This window comes from Zea mays, chromosome 6 (assembly GCF_902167145.1).
Source record: "Zea mays cultivar B73 chromosome 6, Zm-B73-REFERENCE-NAM-5.0, whole genome shotgun sequence".
Taxonomy (NCBI): Eukaryota; Viridiplantae; Streptophyta; class Magnoliopsida; order Poales; family Poaceae; genus Zea; species Zea mays.
This window is the reverse complement of record NC_050101.1, coordinates 112,495,911-112,514,906: the sequence shown is the minus strand read 5'-3', so window position 1 is coordinate 112,514,906 and position 18,996 is coordinate 112,495,911. Positions and strand designations below refer to the sequence as shown.

General features: G+C 42.1%; 1 protein-coding gene across 4 annotated transcripts; it reads right to left on the bottom strand.

Annotated features, from left to right (window-relative positions):
- Window positions 1-10,945: 10,945 nt before the first annotated feature.
- On the bottom strand, window positions 10,946-17,568 carry LOC100382194 (Protein WVD2-like 5). 4 transcript variants are annotated; one of them, XM_035959696.1, is made up of 9 exons: window positions 17,344-17,568; window positions 17,126-17,259; window positions 16,653-17,018; window positions 16,371-16,556; window positions 16,150-16,211; window positions 12,724-12,880; window positions 12,562-12,633; window positions 12,344-12,454; window positions 10,946-11,612 (listed from the first exon to the last, which is right to left on the bottom strand). In XM_035959696.1, exons 3-9 carry the CDS (start codon window positions 16,875-16,877, stop codon window positions 11,268-11,270), a joined length of 1,158 nt encoding a protein of 385 aa, XP_035815589.1. In that variant the 5' UTR covers window positions 16,878-17,018; window positions 17,126-17,259; window positions 17,344-17,568; the 3' UTR covers window positions 10,946-11,267. The 4 variants fall into 4 exon arrangements, with proteins under 4 accessions (XP_035815589.1, XP_035815590.1, XP_008648078.1 ...); XM_035959697.1 differs by having other exon boundaries at window positions 16,653-17,013; XM_008649856.4 differs by having other exon boundaries at window positions 16,653-17,013; window positions 17,126-17,267; window positions 17,344-17,564.
- Between the last annotated feature and the right edge of the window lie 1,428 nt (window positions 17,569-18,996).

The window sequence follows — 18,996 nt, the reverse complement described above, 5'->3', positions numbered from 1 at the left end:
GGAGATCACGCCAAAAAGGAGATGGAGACCGGCGAAAAGCCCACTACAAGCCACGGGAGCACTTCATCGGAAGAGTCCCGCACCAAGAGGAAGGAGAAGAAGAAGGACTCCTCCAAACGGAAGGAGAAAAGATCTTCCTCTTCTCACCACAAAGAGAAGAAAGAAAAATCTTCTTCTCACAAGTCGCATCGAAAAGGCGACAAGCACAAGAGGATGAGGAAAGTGGTCTACTACGAGACCGACACTTCTACAACATCGACCTCCGACTCCGATGCGCCCTCCGTAACTTCTAAACGCCAAGAGCGTAAGAAGTTTAGTAAGATCCCCTTACACTATCCTCGTACATCTAGACATACTCCATTACTTTCCGTTCCATTAGGCAAACCGCCAACCTTTGACGGTGAAGATTATGCTAGGTGGAGTGATTTAATGAAATTTCATCTAACCTCACTCCACAAAAGTATATGGAATGTTGTTGAGTTTGGAGCACAGGTACCATCAATAGGGGATGAGGATTATGATGAGGACGAGGTGGCCCAAATCGAGCACTTCAACTCCCAAGCCACAACCATACTCTTGGCCTCTCTAAATAGAGAGGAGCACAACAAGGTGCAAGGGTTAAAGAGTGCAAAGGAAATTTGGGACCTCCTCAAGACCGCGCACGAGGGTGATGAACTAACAAAGATCACCAAGCGGGAAACGATCGAGGGGGAGCTCGGTCGCTTTCGACTTCGCCAAGGGGAAGAGCCACAAGACATGTACAACCGGCTCAAGACTTTGGTGAACCAAGTGCGCAACCTCGGGAGCAAGAAGTGGGATGACCACGAGGTGGTTAAGGTTATTCTTAGATCACTCATTTTCCTTAACCCCACTCAAGTTCAATTAATTCGTGGTAATCCTAGATATACTCAAATGACCCCCGAGGAAGTTATCGGGAATTTTGCGAGCTTTGAATGTATGATCAAGGGCTCAAAGAAGATCAACGAGCTTGATGAATCCTCCACGCCCGAAGCACAACTGGTGGCATTCAAGGCAACAGAGGAGAAGAAGGAGGAGTCTACATCGAGTAGACAACCAATTGACGCCTCCAAGCTCGACAATGAGGAGATGGCTTTAATCATCAAAAGCTTTCGCCAAATCCTCAAGCAACGGAAGGGGAAGGATTACAAATCCCGTTCCAAGAAGGTTTGCTACAAGTGTGGTAAGCCCGGTCATTTCATTGCAAAATGTCCTATATCTAGTGACAGTGACAGGGGCGACGACAAGAAGGGAAAGAGGAGAGAAAAGAAGAGGTACTACAAGAAGAAGGGCGGCGATGCCCATGTTTGCCGGGAATGGGACTCGGACGAGAGCTCCACCGACTCCTCCTCCGACGAGGACGCCGCCAACATCGCCGTCACCAAAGGACTCCTCTTCCCCAACGTCGGCCACAAGTGCCTCATGGCAAAGGACGGCAAAAAGAAGAAGGTTAAATCTAAATCCTCCACTAAATATGAATCCTCTAGTGATGATAATGCTAGTGATGAGGAGAATAATTTGCGTACCCTTTTTGCCGATCTTAACATGCAACAAAAGGAAAAATTAATTGAATTAATTAGTGCCATCCATGAGAAGGATGATCTCTTGGACTCCCAAGAGGACTTCCTAATCAAGGAAAACAAAAAGCATGTTAAGGTTAAAAATGCTTATGCTCAACAAGTTGAAAAATATGAAAAACTGTCTAGTGAGCTAAGCACTTGCCATGAAACTATAGACAACCTTAGAAATGAAAATGCTAGATTAATTGCTAAGATTGATTCTCATGTTTGTGTTGCTTCAATTCCCAATCTTAGAAATGATAATGATGATTTGCTTGCTAAGATTAAAGAATTGAATGATTCTCTTGCTAGCCTTAGAGTAGAAAATGAAAATTTGATTGCTAAGGCTAAAGATTTTGATGTTTGCAATACTACTATTTCCAACCTTAGAACTAAGAATGATATGTTGCATGCTAAGGTTGTAGAATTAAAATCTTGCAAACCCTCTACATCTACCGTTGAGCACACTTCTATTTGCACTAGATGTAGAGATGTTGATATCAATGCTATTCATGATCACATGACTTTAATTAAACAGCAAAATGATCATATAGCGATATTAGATGCTAAAATTGCCGAGCATAACTTAGAAAATGAAAAATTTAAATTTGCTAGAAGTATGCTCTATAATGGGAGACGCCCTGGCATTAAGGATGGCATTGGCTACCAAAGGGGAGACAATGTCAAAATTAGTGCCCCTCCTAAAAGATTGTCAAATTTTGTTAAGGGCAAGGCTCCCATGCCTCAGGATAACGAGAGTTACATTTTATACCCTGCCGGTTATCCCGAGGACAAAATTAGGAAAATTCATTCTAGGAAGTCTCACTCTAGTTCTAACCATGCTTTTATGTATAAGAGTAAGACATCTAGTTCTAGGCAACCAACCCGTGCTAAGTTACCTAAGAAGAAAATTTCTATTGCATCAAATGATCATAACATTTCTTTTAAAACTTTTGATGCATCTTACGTTTTGACTAACAAATCCAGCAAGGTAGTTGCCAAATATGTTGGGGGCAAGCACAAGGGATCAAAGACTTGTGTTTGGGTACCCAAAGTTCTTGTGTCTAATGCCAAAGGACCCAAAACCATTTGGGTACCTAAAGTCAAGAACTAAACTTGTTTTGTAGGTTTATGCATCCGGGGGCTCAAGTTGGATACTCGACAGCGGATGCACAAACCACATGACAGGGGAGAAAAGGATGTTCTCCTCATATAAGAAAAACCAAGATCCCCAACGAGCTATCACATTCGGGGACGGAAATCAAGGTTTGGTCAAAGGTCTTGGTAAAATTGCTATATCTCCTGACCATTCCATTTCAAATGTTTTTCTTGTTGATTCATTAGATTACAATTTGCTTTCCGTATCCTAATTATGTCAAATGGGCTACAACTGTCTATTCACTGATGTAGATGTCACTGTCTTTAGAAGAAGTGATGATTCAATAGCATTTAAGGGAGTGTTAGAGGGTCAGCTATACTTGGTAGATTTTGATAGAGCTGAACTCGACACTTGCTTAATTGCTAAGACTAACATGGGTTGGCTCTGGCACCGCCGACTAGCCCATGTTGGGATGAAGAATCTTCATAAGCTTCTAAAGGGAGAACACATTTTAGGATTAACAAATGTTCATTTTGAGAAAGACAGGATTTGTAGCGCATGCCAAGCAGGGAAGCAAGTTGGTGCTCATCATCCACACAAGAACATCATGACTAGTGACAGGCCCCTGGAGCTCCTACACATGGACCTATTCGGCCCGATCGCTTACATAAGCATCGGCGGGAGTAAGTACTGTCTAGTTATTGTGGATGATTATTCTCGCTTCACTTGGGTGTTCTTTTTGCAGGAAAAATCTCATACCCAAGAGACCTTAAAGGGATTCTTGAGACGGGCTCAAAATGAGTTCGGCTTAAGGATCAAGAAAATTAGAAGCGACAACGGGACGGAGTTCAAGAACTCTCAAATTGAAGGCTTCCTTGAGGAGGAGGGCATCAAGCATGAGTTCTCTTCTCCCTACACCCCACAACAAAATGGTGTAGTGGAGAGGAAGAATCGAACTCTATTGGACATGGCAAGAACCATGCTTGATGAATACAAGACTTCGGATCGGTTTTGGGCCGAGGCGGTCAACACCGCTTGCTACGCCATCAACCGGTTGTATCTACACCGAATCCTCAAGAAGACATCCTATGAACTCCTAACCGGTAAAAAGCCAAATATTTCATATTTTAGAGTTTTTGGTAGCAAATGTTTTATACTTGTTAAAAGAGGTAGAAAATCTAAATTTGCTCGTAAAACTGTAGAAGGCTTTTTACTAGGATATGACTCAAACACAAGGGCATATAGAGTCTTTAACAAGTCCTCAGGACTTGTTGAAGTTTCTTGTGACGTTGTGTTTGACGAGACTAACGGCTCTCAAGTAGAGCAAGTTGATCTTGATGAGATAGGTGAAGAACAGGCTCCATGCATAGCGCTAAGGAACATGTCCATTGGGGATGTGTGTCCTAAGGAATCCGAAGAGCCTCCACATGCACAAGATCAACCATCCTCCTCCACGCTAGCATCTCCACCAACTCAAAATGAGGATGAAGCTCAAGTTGATGAAGTAGAAGATCAAGCAAATGAGCCACCTCAAGATGACGGCAATGATCAAGGGGGAGATACAAATGATCAAGACAAGGAGGATGAAGAGCAAAGGCCGCCACACCCAAGAGTCCACCAAGCAATCCAACGAGATCACCCCGTTGACACCATCCTCGGCGACATTCATAAGGGGGTAACTACTAGATCTCGTATTGCACATTTTTGTGAACATTACTCGTTTGTTTCCTCTATTGAGCCACACAGGGTAGAGGAAGCACTACAAGATTCAGATTGGGTGGTGGCAATGCAAGAGGAGCTCAACAACTTCACTAGAAATGAGGTATGACATTTAGTTCCACGTCCTAACCAAAATGTTGTAGGAACCAAATGGGTCTTCCGCAACAAGCAAGATGAGCATGGTGTGGTGACAAGGAACAAAGCTCGACTTGTGGCCAAGGGATACTCCCAAGTCGAAGGTTTGGATTTCGGTGAAACCTATGCACCCGTAGCTAGGCTTGAGTCAATTCGTATATTATTAGCCTATGCTACTTACCATGGCTTTAAGCTTTATCAAATGGACGTGAAAAGTGCCTTCCTCAATGGACCAATCAAGGAAGAGGTCTATGTTGAGCAACCTCCCGGCTTTGAAGACAGTGAGTATCCTAACCATGTCTATAAGCTCTCTAAGGCACTTTATGGGCTCAAGCAAGCCCCAAGAGCATGGTATGAATGCCTTAGAGATTTCCTTATTGCTAATGGCTTCAAAGTCGGAAAAGCCGATCCTACACTCTTTACTAAAACTCTTGAAAATGACTTGTTTGTATGCCAAATTTATGTTGATGATATTATATTTGGGTCTACTAACGAGTCTACATGTGAAGAGTTTAGTAGGATTATGACACAGAAATTCGAGATGTCTATGATGGGGGAGTTGAAGTATTTCTTAGGATTCCAAGTAAAGCAACTCCAAGAGGGCACCTTCATTAGCCAAACGAAGTACACTCAAGACATCCTAAGCAAGTTTGGAATGAAGGATGCCAAGCCCATCAAGACACCCATGGGAACCAATGGGCATCTCGACCTCGACACGGGAGGTAAGTCCGTGGATCAAAAGGTATACCGGTCGATGATTGGTTCATTGCTTTATTTATGTGCATCTCGACCGGACATTATGCTTTCCGTTTGCATGTGTGCAAGATTCCAAGCCGACCCTAAGGAATCACACCTTACGGCCGTAAAACGAATCTTGAGATATTTGGCTTATACACCTAAGTTTGGGCTTTGGTATCCTCGGGGATCCACATTTGATTTGATTGGTTATTCGGATGCCGATTGGGCAGGGTGTAAGATTAATAGAAAGAGCACATCGGGGACTTGCCAGTTCTTGGGAAGATCCTTGGTGTCTTGGGCTTCAAAGAAGCAAAATTCGGTCGCTCTCTCAACCGCCGAAGCCGAGTATATTGCCGCAGGTCATTGTTGTGCTCAATTGCTTTGGATGAGGCAAACCCTGCGGGACTACGGTTACAAATTAACCAAAGTCCCTTTGCTATGTGATAATGAGAGTGCAATTAAAATGGCCGACAATCCCGTCGAGCATAGCCGCACTAAGCATATAGCCATTCGGTATCATTTTCTTAGGGATCACCAACAAAAGGGAGATATCGAGATTGCATACATTAATACTAAAGATCAATTAGCCGATATCTTTACCAAGCCTCTTGACGAACAAACTTTTACCAAACTTAGACATGAGCTCAATATTCTTGATTCTAGGAATTTCTTTTGCTAACTTGCACACATAGCTCATAAATATACCTTTGATCATGTCTCTTTTGTATATGCTATGACTAATGTGTTTTCAAGAGTATTTCAAACCAAGTCATAGGCGTATTGAAAGGAAATTGGAGTCTTCGGCGAAGACAAAGGCTTCCACTCCACTCCACTACTCTTCCTTCGCCGTCACTCCGAGCATCTCTCCAACTTTGGTATACTCTTCATTCATTTATTTTATGACCAAAGGAGGAGAAAAATACTTCGAGGGCTCTAATGATTCCGTTTTTGGCGATTCATGCCAAAGGGGGAGAAAGTATGAGCCCAAAGCAAAAGGACCGCACCACCACCAATTTCAAAAAAATTAGTGTTTTCCAAGAGTATTTTTCAATTGGTATCTTTTTGAGTTCAAAAGGGGGAGAAAATAGTATTTCAATTTGAATCATCAAAACCCTCTTGAACACTAAGAGGATGATTTCATTTAGGGGGAGTTTTGTTTAGTCAAAGGAAAAGCATTTGAAACAAGGGGAGAAAATTTCAAAATTTGAAAATGCTTTGCAAACTCTTATTCATTTACCCTTGACTATTTGCAAAAGAACTTTGAAAAGATTTACAAAAGATTTTTGCAAAAACAAAACATGTGGTGCAAGTGTGGTCCAAAATGTTAAAGATGAAGAAACAATCCATACATATCTTGTAAGTACTTATATTGGCTCAACTCCAGGCAACCTTTGCACTTACACCATACAAACTAGTTCAATTATGCAATTCTATATTTGCTTTTGGTTTGTGTTGGCATCAATCACCAAAAAGGGGGAGATTGAAAGGGAATTAGGCTTACACCTAGTTCCTATATAATTTTGGTGGTTGAATTGCCCAACACAAATCTTTGGACTAACTAGTTTGCTCTAGTTAATAAGTTATATAGGTGTCAAAGGTTCACATCAAGCCAATTAAAAGGACCAAAGTTGGGTTCAAATAGAGAGCTAAAGGCAACCGAAGGCACCTCTGGTCTGGGGGCACCGGACTGTCCGGTGTACACCGGACAGTGTCCGGTGCACCACCGGACATGTCCGGTGCACCAGAGGACTTCAACACAAACTCACCACCTTCGGGAATTTCCAGAGGCAACTCCGCTATAATTCACCGGACTGTCCGGTGTACACCGGACATGTCCGGTGCTCCAAGGAAGGGCGGCCTCCGGAACTCGCCAGCCTCGGGTTTTCACTTCAGCTGCTCCGCTATAATTCACCGGACTGTCCGGTGTACACCGGACTGCCCGGTGCATCCTCGGAGCAACGGCTACTTCGCGCCAACGGCTACCTGCAACGGCATTTAATGCGCGCGCAGCGCACGCAGAAGTCAGAGTCGCCCATGCCGGCGCACCGGACAGTGAACAGTGCATGTCCGGTGCGTCACCGGACATCAAGGCGGGCCCAAAAGTCAGAACTCCAACGGTCAATTTCCAACGGCACTGATGACGTGGCGGGGGCACCGGACTGTCCGGTGTGCACCGGACTGTCCGGTGCGCCATCGAACAGACAGCCTTCCAACGGCCACTTTTGGTGGTTGGGGCTATAAATACCCCAACCACCCCACCATTCATTGCATCCAAGTTTCCAACTTCCAACCACTATACAAGAGCTAGCATTCATTGCAAAGCACACCAAAAAGAGATCAAATCCTCTCCCAACTCAACACAAAGCCCTAGTGACTAGTGAGAGTGATTTGTAGTGTTCATTTGAGCTCTTGCGCTTGGATCGCTTCTTTTCTTTTGCATTCTTTCTTGTGATCAAACACTCACTTGTAATTGAGGCAAGAGGCACCAATCGTGTGGTGGCCCTTGCGGGAAGTTTGATTCCCAAGTGATTTGAGAAGAGAAGCTCACTCGGTCCAAGGGACCGTTTGAGAGAGGGAAGGGTTGAAAGAGACCCGGCCTTTGTGGCCTCCTCAACGGGGAGTAGGTTTGAGAGAACCGAACCTCGGTAAAACAAATCCGCGTGTCTCACTTCATTATTTGCTTACGATTTGTTTTCCGCCCTCTCTCGTGGACTCGATTATATTTCTAACGCTAACCCGGCTTGTAGTTGTGATTATTTTTGAGAATTTCAGTTTCGCCCTATTCACCCCCCTCTAGGCGACTATCATCTACCAACCGCACCTAACACGAAGATTCCGCCGTAAGGAAAGCACCGGCCGGATCGGAAGGGAACGTACCGGATTGAACCGAGCTGGCGGGCGATCGAATCCGGAGATGGAGCCTGGCGGGGGCCTCCCTGCGGCGGATCGAATCCGGAGATGGAGCTGAGGGAACGGCGTGCCAGACACAAGCGAGAAGGCCGGGCTGAGTGCGGCGCGGCGGGATTAGGACGAACGAGTGAGTGCGGTAGGCCAGGATGGACGATTTAGGGCCACAATTTTCGTCGGCCTCAGTGAGGCTGACGAAACTACGCCACATTTTCGTCGGTCCAGAGGCCGACGAAAATAACTTCAGTATTTTCATGGGCCTGCCCACGAAAATATTCCCCGACCCACGAAAATACGCCATATTTTCGTCGGTCACGAGGCCGACGAAAATAACATTCGAATTTTCGTGGGCCGGCCGACGAAAATAAAACGGCCCACGAAAATTTATGCGTTTCCTGTAGTGCGAAGTTTATAAAAACTGTAAAATTAAAATAAGTATGAAATCTCTCTCTCTCCTCTCTCTCTCTTCAAAACAGCTCTCTATTTTAACCATTTTTAAAATGTATAAAATCTACCTCTTTCAGAAATGTACTGTCTAAAAACAACTACTTCGGGGAAAAAAGCAGTATCGGAAATCTACCTCTTTCAGAAATGTACTGTCTAAAAACAACTACTTCGGGAAAAAGCAGTATCGGTTCCTATCCCTCTGATTGACTAGCTTTTTGAAAGCAAAAGGCAGCAGCCAAAAGCTCAACTAAAACACCTTAGCTTACGTGTATATATACCACATACATATAACAACACAAAGACGAAAATAGAAATGACTGAATTAAAGTGTTATAACAATATAATCTTACTAAATCAATAGATGTATAAATCTTACTAAATCACTTATAATATATATATATATATATATATATATATATATATATATATATAGTTTATATGTTTTAAAATTTAGAAAAAACTTTGGTGGAACTCTATGAGTTCGGGAGCGGTAGAGGGGCCGAAGCTCCACCTGCCCCGCTAGTTTATATGCATCACGTCAGTACTATTATTATATGCAGAAACAAGGACATATGGAAAAGGTAGCTCATGGCACCTAGCCACCTAACATATATAATACGTGTATATAGGCTTCATGCAACCTCGCAAGCTAGGGCATTTGACCTGGTTAAAAAAACAACACGATATTGGTATTCAATTACACTATCTCGTGGTCGTGGTGCTCTCTCATGCATATTTAAACGGTAAAAAAAGCTAAATTTATAGAGATTTGAACCATCACATGTTTTCATATTTTATACTCTATACTCAAATACAAATAGAAACGTAGCAGCGTACGCACGGACACTTTGCTAGTTGCCATTAATTGTATATATCGAATCGTAATTCTAAATTTTGGGTGAACGTCATATGATTTTTGTGCCTTCCTACGGGTTTCGAATTGCTTACAAGAAAAAAAAACTTGTAAATATTGTACTAACTAAACAAGAGATGGACTTTTGACCGTTTCAGTTTTCTTCAGACGTTCCACTTGTTCTACCCAATAGTAGCCAAGAGAGTAAAGGCAATATAAATAAATTTATGGATGCATCCACCCTTCAGCTACTCGATCCAAATAACATGTACGTACTAGCTAATATTACAGCTATGAAATCAAAACAAGACCTTAGTATTGGGGAGGAATTTGGTTCACCTCTACCCAAAACAGCTCTATTTATTTATTTATTTTTTTGCTGATGAAACAGCTTTCTCTAACTCTGACTTCTTTATTTAAAAAACAACATTTGCCATGGTGGTGAAAATCAGTAAGGTAGTGTTTGGTTCCAGAGTATAGTAGAATCGAACCGCTCTGTTCTAGTACTGAGACTGTTTGGTTCGAATCAAAGTGGAACGGAGCCACTCTATTATAGGAATATTCTCTCAAGATGCTGAATCTCTGGACTCCAAAAAAATAGCCGGACCCGAGCGCTCAGCAAACGCACGACACCGGTCGTGGCTTGCATGCCTCTCGCGCGATATATATATATATATATATATATATATATATATATATATATATATATATATATATATATATATATATATATATATATATATATATATATATCAAAGACGCACGATGCCAAACTTAATATATAGTGTTATATTTAATATAATTATATATATATTATAGTGGTATGAATATGCCAAACGTATGATAGAGTCGATTCGTTCTATTTCACTCTAGAACCAAACAAAAAACAGAGCCGCTCCGTTCCAGATTACCAAACACAGAACAGAGCGGCTCCGTTCTTAGAATCAGGGATGGAACGGCTCCGTTCTACTTGGCTCCTTAACCAAACACTACCTAAAGTATCTGTAATACTCTTCTTCTTTTTTCCCCTTTTTATTCTCACCGCACGACGACAAATCTTCTCCACCTTATTTTTCTTAGCTGCATCTCTTCCACCTTCGTCTCACGCCTGCCCCGCGCGCGCTCGACGCCGATGGCTCGGGCCCAACAGAAACGGTGCAGTCATCCCAACGGAAACAGTGCTGCCCCCAACGAAATAAAAAGCGAAAAAACAGAGCACCATGCGAAAAAACAGAGCTGCCCCCAACGAGTCACTGACATGGCCGGCCGGCTCCTCGCCGCTTGTGAACTGAACCACGGCACATGTAAAACTGAATCTGCCAGAGCACACACGCGTCTAAGCCTCTTCATTGTTAGGCACCTGAGGAATTTGCAGGGCAACGTGTAGCAGACATGTAGATTGAAGAGCTTTTTTACGTGCAGAATGTTCCTTGTCACCTGTGTATCAGTACAAGCAATGAACAATAGCCGAAATCAAACTGCAAGAACTAATGCACCGAATCACAAGGCTTCTCTACGACGGCAAGAAAATTGGCTCCGAGCCCTGGAGATAGGAGACATGATAATCTGAAAAAATTTGCCAACTACAAACACTTCGTATGTCAACAGAAACTAGCATAAACAATACACGGGGGTCACTTGCCATTCTCCAAACTCCCAACTCCATCCTGGTGATGAGACTAATTTTAGTACATAATACCAGCCAGCAGTTAATGCAGAAATAGCAAAGTGTGATAAAGGAAGCTGAGGCACAACTCTCTTCTTTCATGAGTCGGCTTGATAGGTTCCTTTCCTACACGCTGAGTCCAGGTTCATCAGGCGTAAGTTGCGCGCGGATTGGCTCTCGAACAAGACCCGTCAACGATGGCTTCTTCCCCAGCTCTTCTCCAGATGGAACAGACGCTGCAATGTCAACAACTTTGGCTGTTTGCTCCGAAGGCAATTTAGGGAGAGATTTCCGTTGGGGCTTCTTCGCCGCATTTGCAGCAGGTGCTTTCTTGGCACCATTTTGGGGGACCCTTTGATCGAGACTCAGTCGAGCTGAACGAGCTGGGGGGTTTGAATTTCCTTCTGTCCCTCCTGAGGGTGTGTTCTTGGAGCGACCAAGCTTTGGTGATCGAGCTCTTGTTGTTGGGATCTAAGATCAGCAGAAAATAGTATGCATGCTTCAGAAGTTAGGATAGAGCAATACCTTTATATACCTAGTGGGGCAAGCTGGCTAAGATTGTAAGTGTGACAGCTGTAGTTGGAAATTCAAATGCAACAATCCAGTGAAAACAAGACCAGACTAGGCTTTCGAGCCTCGTTTTTTTCCCCTTATTCAAATAGCTGCTAATTCCAGAAAAGTATGGATTATAGATTTGCAATGGATTTAGCATAACTATTTATTAGGTTACAAACCTAATAATACAACAAATGGCCCAACTAAAGAAAAGAATAACATGGTCATGGGGGTAGTCTTTCATTTTATCTATTAAGCTATAATTAAGAATCTCGTTTACAACTGTACAGTTACAGAAAATTCAGGTGTCCAAAATGCATGGTAAATTCGCAAATTTTAAACATTATATGGGCAAAACCGCAAAAGACTAATTGGATTTACATATTACAATATGTGATATGTTATATTTGAATACAAGACGCCAAGCTCTTTTGCTGTACTACTTAAGAGAGTTAAATTTTGTAGTTACAACGAAGGAAAAGGCTCCTTTATTAGCTTGATAAAGAATATTACCAAGATTAAGGTTTTCGCTTTTCAGTTCAACATGATGTTATACGGAACTAAAGAACTATTACATTTTTATAAGGCCATGTTAACATTTAACAAGACAGGAACAAGAAACTAAGCCATAAGTAGGGAAGAATTACCTTCTTCAACTCAACCTTGGGAGGAGGTGGTTCCTTATAAAAGCTGGGCATTGGTGTTGCCTTGAACTTTAAACTCTTTCTCAGCATTTTGAGTTCAGCTTCTTCAGTTTCCTGTATAGTAGTAACAAGCGGGTAAAGTCAGCATTATATTCAGTGTAGTATCAAGCAATGTGCTTCCATAGTAATATGAAAATAGAATCAGGGGTCAAGGCACAAACCTTTGATTTTGCCTGCAAGTTGCTTTTCTCCAGTTCCTGTGCATGAATCTTCTCCTCGAGCTTTGAGTAGAACTATATCATTGCAGAACGGTGTAAGGAAAGGAATGGTGCCCAAATGTTCTTAAACTAAAACCAGTGCAAAGTTATCTAACAATGAGTTACCTCTCTTCTTTTTTCAGCTCTCTCATCACACTTAAAACTAAATCCATATGAAGGAGTGCTGCCCACCCTTTGAGGTTTCACACTTTCATTTGATTCTTCGTCAATATCGTTTTTGGCAGAGCGTTGGTTTGATGCCTTCTGAGTTTTATTCTTCTCTCTGAATTGGAATGAAGCACATGATATTGCAAGAAACTATTTTAATATCTAAGTGCCCTAGTTACGAAAATAAATTTACAGAGAAGAAAGTATTTAGGGTATGACTTGGTTACAAATAGATATATATGTAGTAACTAGTAAGAGAATTGAGTAGAAACTGATGCGAAGACTTGGCTTCACAAAACAGTTCAATTGTCACAAGATACAATAGAAGTCACGGGGCGTTTGGATCCATTCATTTTGGAGGAATTGGGATTTACTTAATAAAGTAACCTACTTAGCTTGGAATTCGACATTCCACCACTTTCCAAAGTTCGTATATAAGCCTATATCAAATTCATGAGGTGCAGGATGAGAAATGATTTTATGTATCAGTAGAATTTGTTTCTACTCTGCAACTTATAGGACGCTCTTCGATTCACACTTCTATAGTAAAAATGTAGTACATAAATATCTCCGGCATCTTGCTAATAATAGTATATAAATATATTTTGCATAAAATCGAATTAGCTTAATTGATATGTGCCTAAATTACTATTATTAGAATGGAATGCAATTCCAAGGATCCAAACGAGACGTCAAAGGAAATGGTAATTTTTGTAGCCTTCTACCCGATGGCAGTGCCTTGGCAGAGACAAAGAAGAAAATCCCTAGATCACTAAAATGCTCACAAAACTCAACACAAACACTAGGGATGTGTTTGGTTCGGTGTCAATGAGGGATGGGACGGGATCAACCCTAGGTTGACCCCGTCCCTTATTTTTTTGAGGGATGGCCCCATCCACTATTTTTGAAGAATATTTCTTGACCCTGACTCTGGACCTCCAAACCAAACATGGGTCAAGTTAGAATGATCCCACCTCATCCCTCTTCATCCTTCCTCATACATCCATCCAAACACTACCTAGAAGGACACACTGTTTTTTTGGCGCTACCAAACTGCACCTGCTGCAATAGATGTGTTCTATTGATCTATTTATATACACGATTACAAAGGATCACAGCCAAAAAGGAAACTATCCAATCAGCTATCAATTAGCTAAGAAATGAAACTAATCAATCAGCTATCAATTAGCCAAGAAAGGAAACTATTCAATCAGCTATCACTTAGCTAAGAAAGGAAACTAATCAATTAGCTAACAAAGGAAACTAGTCAATCAACTAAGAAGGAAACAAATAAACCAAGCTGGATTAGGCAACAGTTTCGAAAATGGTAAATGCTAAAGCATGCGTCAACATCAACATAGCCTTTTAGTCCCAAGCAAGTTAGGGTAGGCTAGAGCTGAAACCAAACAAGATGTCACCAAAAGGAGAAAGAAAAAGGGGAGGTGAAAAGCTTTTGAGAACACTAAAAGGAAAAAGGCATAATCACGGTTCAGGCGCGTGGATAGCTTCTTTCCAAGCACTTCTATCGAAACACAACTCCATTGGGATATTCCATTCCTTCAAGTCCCTTTTGATTGCCTCCTCCCATGTCAAGTTTGGTCGACCTCTATCTCTCTTCACATTGTTGTCTCGTCTTATGATGCCTCTATGCACCGGTGCCTCTGGGGGTCTCCGATGGACATGCCCAAACCATCTCAACCGGTGTTAAATAAACTTTTCTTCAATTGGCGCTACTCCTAGCCGATCGCGTATGTCATTTTTTCTCACTCGATCCAATCTTGTGTGCCCACATATCCAACGCAACATAAGCATCTCTGCGACACTTAGTTGTTGGATATGTCGTTTCTTAGTAGGCCAACACTCAGCCCCATAAAACATACAAGCCTAATCGATGTCATGTAGAACTTGCCTTTCAACTTCTATAGCACTCTCTTATCGCATAGGACTTCCGATGCTTGACGCCATTTCATCCACCCCGCTTTGATCCTATGGCAAACATCTTCATCATTAACACCATCTCTTTGTAGCATCGATCCCAAATAACGGAAGGTGTCCTTCTTTGGTACTACCTGGTCTCCCAAACTTACATCTCCATCCTCACTAATTGTAGTACCAAAGTCACATCTCATATATATAAATGCTAAAGCATGAAAAAATTAAAAAGTACTATTCCAAATTATAGTTCGCTTAGGCTTTGCCATAAATTAACATTCAACTCTAACTTTCACAATGTTTTAGAAAAATATATCAACATCTACAAGTTCAAACAAAAGCTCTATTAAACTACATTTCATGAAGAATTGAACAGAACGGAACTAATTTGTTATTCTAGGTGTTTGTGAATTTTTGTATAAACCTGATCAAAGTCAATGAAGTTTGACTTAGAACAAAGACCGAGTGAATTAAAATTTGGAACGAGGGAATGATATTTAACTATAAAATCTTTGTGGCACAAACAACAATAGGTATCCAAACAAATAAGAGCGTGATTGGTTGCTCTGTTCCCCTTATGCATTCATCATTTGGTGTGTATATTCTTAGAGAGCCACGCTGGCAGCATCACGGCATGCCACCGGATCGGCCATATCCAGCAGGCCTGGCTGAGCAAATGCAAGACGAGAGTAGGCCCACATGTTAGCCTCACAGTGTAGACAGATTACATCGCTCATAAAGTCAACCAAACAATGTCACTTTTTTGGACACAATTCCTCTGCAGTTATGTCTGCTCGCTCACGTGTGGGGCCAAACCACGTCTGGTCCCACACATCAGCGGGCCATCTGCAGCTACGTCTACAGACGTAACTGCAGAGGATCCCGTCAGTTTTTTTTTTTGCATCTGCTCATGCAACCTCATCAAACATCTTTTTTGAAATACATTTCCACTCAGCCTGCGTCCACCACACTTGAATATATCATGCAACCCCTATCCGTCAACCAAACACACCCTAAGATGCTCCCAAGGGGGAAACTCCTTTACATATTTGACGGAACGGACACTTCCAAAAAAATCATTAAGTCATGTTATAATTTTATGCTACCAAAATACCTAGCAAACATAGTTGCACCACTAATTCATAGCATTGTCACACTCAAGGCAATCTGGGCAGTTAAAAAACTCAACCAACCTAGAAGGACTAGATGTCATTTTAATTAAGAAATAGACATCCATATTCGCCCCGACTAGGACTTGACTTAGGTGGTCTGGGTGTATGTCTACAACAACCAACTGAACTAGGATCAGGTCGTTACAATCTGAGTAATTAGTAGGCATGGTTTGGTTGGATGCTTAGAGCACTGATTTTATGTCCAGAATCCAGAATGAGAAACAGAAACCATGAAGCAACACATAACCACAAAATGCAAACAAAAAAACAAAAAGCTTACTTTGAGTCCTCAAGTGACAGGCTCTCCTTGGCAATTGGGCGGAAACTGCTCTTTTCAGTCTTCTAATGAAAGCACCAACAAAAATGTATAAGGTTCAAACTGCAAAGCGCATAAACATTCCTATACAAGTAATATAGTAGCAATCATGCATATCACTATAAGTACTGAAAACATATAGATGTGCACATCATAACTCATAAGCTGTGAAATAATTAACTTACTTTCTTACTGGCACCAGTATCACCATTGCTCGAAGAGCTATCAACTATATCTAGATCAGAAACCCGTGCGATGGGCACCTTAGGATAAGGACTGGGAGAGATTTTCCTGGCTTCACTCTTATCCCCGCCCCGAGGGCTCTGTCGCGGAGATTTAGTAACAACCTTCGGTGAATGGCCTTGAACCCCCTATAACACATGAAATTGGCAGAAAACACGTGACTATCAGGGAACCACTGATTGAAGTCACTAGAACTGACAATGTGTAGACGTGTAAAACCTTACCTCAGGAACTCGGGGCTTTATGTCCTGGGATTGCGAGGTGGCTTCCATTTCCACTTCTTCAGACGGGTTGATCACCTCGCTCTCACCCGAATGTGTTCCATCAGCCAGCACGTCGTGTTCTTCTGCGTGCCCCCCTACACTATCACGGGGCGGCAACTTCCCCGTTGGCCCATTGTCAATGCCCACTGCAGCAATAGCATCAGTAACCTCCGTACTTGCATCCATGTGACGCTACCGCCTCAGGATTTCTTTAGGCCAGATTAGAAAGATAACTCCCAAGCCAACAGCTTGCACAAGCTATCCGCGACCGCAATCACCGCAGGATCATGCTATGCCGGTCAGCGAATGAATCCGCATCAAACTAGACTGGACGCAGAGAAAGAAACATTTGATCCAGCGCTCACAGCAAAAGCTGATATTTGCAGAATACCACGAGCAATCACTCCAAGAAAGCAATGCAAGGGCGTCCTCACCTACGAGAGAAGGAATCAGCTCCTGGCGGATCCGATCTCCGCTCCACCCCGGCGGCGCCCAGTAGGAACGAAGACGGCGAAGAATCCGAGCGGAGGGAAAGGCAGGCGCGGTCTGGGTCAAAGGACACCTGGATCTGGAATTCTGGATCGAGCCGTGTTGGCTCTTGAGCGCATGAAAGAAAATGGTAAGGGAAAGAAAAGAAAGGTGGCGACTATACCTGACCAGGCGAAAGCGATGGGGAGTGGAGCGACTGAAGCGCGGGGGAGGCAAGGAGGGGAGTTGGCACGGTGAAGGCGGGAGAGCAACGACGGTGGCGAGAGACTCCGGCAGTAGCGGTGGCGGCGGGACGGCGGGAGGGAGACAGCGGGGCGTGCGTGGCTCGTGCTTTGTCTGGGTTTCCGGGTGCTGGTTTCGACGTTTCTGCGTTCCTCCAAAGCTGATCTTTTTTCCTTCTATACTATACTAACGATATATATGAATAAAAATGTTTTCATACCAAAAGAAATAATTGACTCCGAGAGGTTTTATTTGGCCAAAGAAAAGCTTTTATAAAAAGGAGAGGGCCAAAGAAAAGCTTTTATAAAAAGGAGAGGATTCTTCAAAACTTAGAAATGTTTGTGAAATTCAATTCTTATACTTTTAATAAAAACAAGTGATTTTAAAAAGATTTTATCAAAAGTTTGCAAAAACAAATAACATGGTGCAAATATGGTACAAAATATTAATCATATAAACAACTCATTTTCACTTAGAACTGCTTTTAGGAGGACATATCCTGTGCAATCACTCATTTTGGTGCAAGCGTGCAATCAAACTATCCAGAGCATCCAATCTAGATCCAACGGTTTCATATGGAAGGGGTTAAAAGTAAAATAGGTACTATGTTTTAGGTGGAAGGGGTTAAATATAAAATAACAGTCATCATTAGATCTAGATTAGATGCACCAAACCGCTTGATTGCACGCTTGCACCAATATAAGTGATTGCATAAGATATTTTCCCTGCTTTTAGTTAGCATCTTATGAACACTTATTCGGTAGCAAACTAATTACAGTTCATATGTTTTCTATTTGCTTTGGTTCTTTTGTCACCAATCACCAAAAGGTATATTAAAAAGGGAAATAGCCTTAAAATATTTTCTATATCAATTTTTTGTCCTTGTTGACCATAACGGCTATATGGACTAACTAATTTGTATGTCTTTGATTCACAGGTTCATAAAATCAAATTCAGAATTTCTAAGTCAAAATCGGCTCAAAACCAACCAAAAAGGGATAAAACTTGGAATAGGTGAACTAGCAATAGTTATATACCTTAGATAAGTTCAAAATACCCCTAGAAACATATTTGATACATCTAAATAGGTTGGATAGCTCAGTTTCAACAATTTACTCTTTTGAAACTAATTTGAGCCAAATTAGAAATATGAGTTAGAGAAATTAAAATATCCAAGTTTCCTAACTTAGACTAGTTGGGATTCCACTAGATATGTTTGTCTAAGCCTTAGAAACATCCTCAAAGTCAGCTGAATTGAATTGAAGAATGGGACAAGTTTACCAAATTTGGTCTAAGTCTAGGAGCACCAGACCATTTACATAGAGAAGGCTGAACTTATTCAACTGGCGGCTAGCAGATCGGACCAGTCTGATGGCACATCGTATCAGTTACGTAGAGAGGATGTAAATTGGACTTGAGTCGGCTGGCTAACTGGACCGGGCCGATGGCGTACTGGAACGTCTAGTTTCAACGGCTAGTTTTTAGATCTCAACGATCAGATCTGATGTGGCATTGACGTGGCAGGCCCGGTGGCACACATGACCATTTACTTTGACAACCACCTATCATAATGGTAATCTGGTACAGCAGAGGT